Source organism: Geospiza fortis, unplaced genomic scaffold (genome assembly GCF_000277835.1).
Source record: "Geospiza fortis unplaced genomic scaffold, GeoFor_1.0 scaffold40, whole genome shotgun sequence".
Lineage (NCBI taxonomy): Eukaryota > Metazoa > Chordata > Aves > Passeriformes > Thraupidae > Geospiza > Geospiza fortis.
This window is the reverse complement of record NW_005054297.1, coordinates 9,474,296-9,480,295: the sequence shown is the minus strand read 5'-3', so window position 1 is coordinate 9,480,295 and position 6,000 is coordinate 9,474,296. Positions and strand designations below refer to the sequence as shown.

Sequence of the window (6,000 nt, the reverse complement as noted above, 5' to 3'; positions counted from 1 at the left end):
GTGCGGAGAGGCCGCCCCGCCGAGCTCCCGCCCCAGCGGCCGAGGCTGCCACGCGTGCCAGGAACGCGAACCCGTGCCCAGGGAAATGCCCTTGCCCGGAGGGGGTTGTGGCTGAGCCTGTCCAGTTTCCCTTTCCCCGAAAGCGGGTGGGGTGCAGGGCGCGGAGCGTGCGCTCGTCCGGGGAAGGAATGCGGATGAGCGAACCTGCTGTAAGGGCGGTGTGCCGGAGTGTTACCTCTTCCTTAATTCCAGCAGGAGCACACGCCAGGCGTTGCTGATGGCGAGCTGGAGGGTGCGCAGTATTTCCAGAAAAGCAATTCGATGGGGGAAAAAAGAGCTTGAAAGTCTGGAAGTAAACAAGTGTTCATCGATAACGATGCAACCATCAGTAGGATGTAAAGAGATTTTAAGCATAAACATATAGGTGTTCCTGTGCTTTCCAAAGTGCTGCTCACCTATGCAGTCACCATAAGATGATATCCCTTTTCATTTCTGGCTCAAATAAGTTTGCTTTTATTCTGATGGAGTCTCTGTGCACATCTTTTGCTGGCTTAACTACAGATGTCATTTTGCAAGTTAAGGTGCAACTCTAGTTCTGGATTCTCCAAAGAATTTAAGCTTGTTTATAGCTTACATCTGGTGCTCTGCAATGGTGGGTGGTACAGTTTGAGTCTTCTGCTGTACTGACAGAGGTCTGCCAGCAGTAAGACTCCTGGCACTATTAAACTATGATATTTTCATGGTTTGTTTTGGCTTGCTGATGACTTCAAATATATGTAAGAGATTTGCTTCTCCCATGTCCCTGCTATCACCTTTTTAGAAAACTGGTCTTCTTGAAAGGCTTGCTTCCTCCTTTCCCACCTTCCCAGGACAAAGGCATTCTCCCTCTGTGTGATCTTCTGAACGTCACATATCTCACAGTGTCTGGGCCTGTCCTAGAAGGGGCAAAGACAGCCGTCATTTTTGGGAGTATAAAAGTTGCCTTATCCCGTTCCCTTTTCAGTGCTGAAGTGGCTGCTCAGCCATCTCTGCTGCAGCTGTGGAAATGGAGGCAGGAGCACGGTGATGTTGGTAATGGTGCAGCCTGCTCTGCTTGTGCAGTGACAGCACGAGCATATTGGAAGTCAGTGTCACACCTTTGCAAACTGTCCTCCTGTAGTGCCAGGTGTAAGTAGCCCCTGTTAGCTTGATTCTGCAGCATATTCTCAGCTGTGCTGAACTGATGTGTGCAGAGTTACACAACAAACTGATTTGTATTAGAAGGGATTTATTTTTTCACCCAGATTAGTGGCCATGACCCAGTTCCCAAGCATCCAGCTACAGCAGTACACCCGAGGGATGAATGCCCAGGGAGCAGGGTTTTCTTGAGTTTCCCCTTCTGAGGGGGACACTCCTGGCTGGAGCTGGAGCATCACTTACAACTGTGATATTGCTTGTAAAACTGCTGCTGTTACCACACTCAGTAACTGTTCATTAAGTGTAGTTACCCAAGCAGGTGTTACTGGTTTCACTGAGGTGATAGTATAAATCTTTTTATACTTATAAATTTAGTTAGTGCAGTTGTTCTGGAAGCACCAAGTGTCATAGCTGATATGTGAGCAAAACTTGCACTGAAATAGGCAGACTGGAAAGAAATATGATTGTTTTGATGGAAGACCCTCATTGAGACACAGTACGTGAAGTAAGGTGCATTACTTTCTACTGCAGTCATTGAGCTAGATTGGTGAAGTTCAGTTTTCTGTTTTGTATTTTGAGGTGCAGACTGGATTATATGATGTTACGTTGGAAAATATTCTGCTTTACTAAACTCTAGGCTTGTAAAAGCACCCCTGGAGTTCCCAGTGTTTGTCCTACCTAACAAGTGGGTTTCAGTTTCTGTTTGTGTTGCTCTCCCCAGTAAGAGACAGATACAAATCTTCCGAGAGAGAACTTGCAGGCTGGCATGATTAATTACTGTGGTGTTCTGTTACAGTGTAAGATGGAGGATTTGAAGCAGTAGTCACAACAGGCGAGGACTGGGTGGCACAGCCATACAGCTCTAAGATAGCTGAGCAGCCTTTTAGGCCTTTCAGATGCCAGGCATAACTCACCCCCTAACTGGGTGAGAGTAATCAGAATTCTTAGTTACAACTCCTGCCTAGGTGGAACTGCTCACAGTTCTTCCTTGCTGGTGCTGTGTTGAAGCAGCCCTGGGGAGCCACACCTACATTTTGGCCTGTTTTAATTTTAGCCATGTTGGTGAGTATCTCCAGGATACACAGGACACATTGCTGTGGGTTTTGGGGGCATGTCCTGGGAGGAAACTTGACAGTTGCAGCCTTTCCTCATTGCAACAAGCATAGGTAAAAGGTGAACATACAGATTTTCCAGCTGGTGGTCCTATGTATGGATGGATGGCATAATATACCAATAGGAAGGTCAATCAGAGTATGTTAAATAGATAAGCCCAGGAGGGAGGAAAGTGGTCCCATCTAAGATCTAAGCTGGAATGATAGATACTTAATGTGGCTTGATTTTTGCAATTAGTTATGCAGAGAATTAATAATTTATCTGGCATGCCTTTATAAAAAGCATGAAAAATCTGTTTCATGATTCCTGGGTAAAAGCTTCACTGAAAGGCAACTTTGTTGTTGCCCTGAGGCAAACTTTTCTCCCAAGCAGTTCTCTATTCACTGTATTATGTCAGCAAGGGTACCTTTTCCTCTGAGGAGCAGGATAGCTGAAGAAGATTGGTGAATTTATAGCAGAATATTGAAGAAGGCTGTGCATAGATGTCAATCTTCCTTTGTAGCTTAGGGCTGTGTGTTTTAAGTTTGCATTTCATAAAACTTGTATAAATCTTAAAAAATTCTAACATTATTGCCTATTCTCAAAACACCAAAAGGTTCTGCAAAGCTTCTGCCAAAATTATCTACACTTTAAAACTGATTCCAGAACTGGAATCCAAACTCAAGATCACGTTAGCGGAAAAACACTGATTAGTAAATCTTGCTAAAAAGCCTTTGGAGAAGCCTACTGAATAACTTTAGAAATAAAGCAGACATGTGGTTTTAAGCTGGGCTAGCCAATGTAATACATATTCCCTGCTATCACTTATAAAGTGTTCAACTTTGATGACTGTAATTTTGGGATATATCCATGTTCCCTCTCGTAACAACTTCCAGGTAGCGCAGAGGTTGGCAGAACAAGGTAGATTTGCAGAGCACCTCACTTAGTTAACAGTTTTTAGTGAAAACAGTAGAATGAACGAACTGTTGATCTAAAATTCTCAAATATTTAAAACTTTAACAACTATTAAAAAAAAAAGAGAACTTTAAAGTCACTTTATTTTGCAGTGTTGTATTAAGTATTTAAATTCTTTTACTACATAAAAGATCTAATGATACTTGTTTTTCTCTTGCCTATGTTACCTTAAGCCTAAAAGGAAGTTAGTAATGATGAGTACAATTGAGTAATTAAGTCCAAATATCTGCTTGGTGACTTTTTAAATAGATGCTCTCTTCAGACCTATTAACTATAGGTATTGACTGTCAAAATTTCTGAGTTTATATAGTACTGCATTTACATTGTAGGAATATATGTAAAATAGTAGAGTCTTGAAAATCTGTGCTTCAAGGCATGAAGTCCATGGATAGAAAAGGTTGAAGTTGAGGAGGAATGATTTTCAATCTACCATTTGTTGAATCCGTATTAATATATGCAGTTAAAACACCAAGAGCCTAAATTTTTACAGGAAACAACATTTCCAATTCTAGAAAATTGTTTTAAATGCACTGAATGAATCTATACACGTCCCATCTGCTGTTTATGCTTTCAAATTATGTGTTCCATTGATTTTAAGCCCTAAATCCAAACTGACAGGAGTTGACTTCTGGTAAAAGAGCCTCAAGGACCCCTTATTATCAATCAGACTTGATGCCAGTACTTTACTTGTGGTTCCCTGTAATGGTGAGGAAGTGCCAGCTGAGCTCCATGGTGAGGAGTAGCTCCCAGCTGTGTCCAGGGGAGTCCTGAGCCGCAGCCTTTACCTGCTGGCTGTGATTTAGGCCACAGGAGGTGCTGCTTTGCTCTAAAATGGCTGCTAACCCTGGAGGTGGTGATACCAGCCAGGTACCTCTTTCCTCAAGTTTTTTTAATAAAACTGGATTTGTTATGGCTGTATTGTGGTCAGGTACTACAGTAAGGTAACAACATAGATTTTGGTGTTATTTTTCTTTATTTAAATTTTGTAAGTTTCTTGCTGGCTAGTTTTTTAGTGAGGTGTAAGTTACTGTTTTAAAATTTTATGAGAAGGTGGAGAATGCAGTATGTGCCATTATTTCACTGTTTCAAGCTCCTGGTCCTTTCTTTCCACATGGGACACTACTTCAGAGCTGTGTTAATAATTTTAACTATAGAAATAGTTTCATTGAGGTTTGTGATAATTAATCAGAAAAAATAATGTACTTATACATCTGTCTTAAGTCATTGTATTTTATTGCTGCTGGAAGTTTGTCTTGCAGTATGTAGTGGTGAAGATACCAACTAAGAAAGAAATAAATTTTTTTCATGATTCAAAGATTAGAGTCAGGGGGTGTGGATGTTTGAGTAGCTACTTTTAACTATCTGGGCTTTATTTTCTGAACTGTAAACAAAATTTCAAAATCAATAAATGTAATGGAGCTGTTGAGAAGGTAACCTTCAGTACATTGCTACTTTGTAGTGTGAAGAGCTGTCTGTATTTAAAAGTTTATAAATCTCTTTTCCCTTTTACTAGGATATCCGGAAATTCTTTGGTGTTATACCTCCTGGAAAGCGACAAGGGTGTGAGACTGTGAAAAAGAGTGAAAAAATTAGAAATGGTGAAGGACCCTCAAGTGGGAAGAAAAGGGAAAAGGAGACTAAGGTTAGTTTTGCTTTTCATATTTGTGAAGTGCTTGGTTTCACTGATGCTGGATTATTTGTGTATGTAGCATTTTGTAAAGTCATGGTTCTTCTCATATACTAAAATAACAGACTATATGTTAATTGTTTTTATAGACATGGGAGGAAACTGCCACTTAAAATTAACTTCTAGCAGTAAAACTTTGTAGGTGGTGAAGAAAATTGCTAATTTAGAAAATTTGGTTTGTAGGACAAAGGTAGGTAGAAGTTGTTATGGTTAAGTGCTCATGTAAGAACAGTCTGATATATTTGAAGTTATTCTGCCTATTGGCCACAGTTCTCTAAGTAGGTTTGCTAATGTAGTTTTTAGTCTAATGAACCCAAGGTTTGTGCCCAGTAGATGTAGACATATCATAAATGTGTCATGCTTACAAATGAGGTAAAAGTCTGTTGTGTGGTGCCTGCTGACCAGTTTTTGTAACACCTGTGCAGGAAACATGAACAGTATCTTTGTCGGGATCACTTCTCTAAACCTGCTGCAAAAGTCAGATTCTTTAAAATGGCAGATTAAAACTAGATTGGGTTCTGGTTTCAGACTACTTTCTATGTTAATCTTCTGAGCTGTATAAAAAAGAAAGCAATGGCTAAAGCTAGTTTAAAAATCACTTAAAGAGTGGAAGAATTTCTAATGGGCTGGATTGTGTAACGTGAAACACAACAGTTTAGTAGCGAGATGCTACTTAAATAAGTGCTCTGACTATGTAATTTCAATGTGAAAATTCTTCCTTACTTTCTCCGTGCTGCATCTTTTCCCCTCCAAAGCAGGGGTTAGCACAAGACTGTTTTTAAGTGTGATATTGGAAAACAAATAATTTCTGTTAAAATTTGTTTGAAACTCATAAATTTGAATGTGTGACTAAGAGCTGAGAGGATCTGTTTAATGGGTGAACTAATGGACTGCTACTCTTAGGTGGATAATTCATCCAGTGAAGATGATTCCAAACAGAAGCGGACAAAAAAGAAGAGAAGAATAATCTATGATTCAGGTAGTGTTCACAGTTGTTTCTGAATATTCCTTTGTATTTCTTGCATCAGCATGCAAGGTTGATTAGGTAAATTGTACATCTGAAAGTTTTT

General features: G+C 40.1%; 1 protein-coding gene across 3 annotated transcripts in view; it reads left to right on the top strand.

Moving 5' to 3' along the window:
* The first annotated feature begins 258 nt into the window (after window positions 1-258).
* The window catches only part of RFC1 (replication factor C subunit 1), a 32,970-nt gene continuing 27,228 nt past the window's right edge, over window positions 259-6,000 (top strand). For all 3 annotated transcript variants that reach the window (XM_031057011.1, XM_031056976.1, XM_031056933.1), the window contains exons 1-3: window positions 259-292; window positions 4,757-4,885; window positions 5,834-5,909. In XM_031057011.1, the coding sequence (XP_030912871.1) occupies window positions 278-292; window positions 4,757-4,885; window positions 5,834-5,909 (220 nt within the window). In that variant the 5' untranslated portion in view covers window positions 259-277. The remainder of the gene's footprint in view (window positions 293-4,756; window positions 4,886-5,833; window positions 5,910-6,000) is intronic.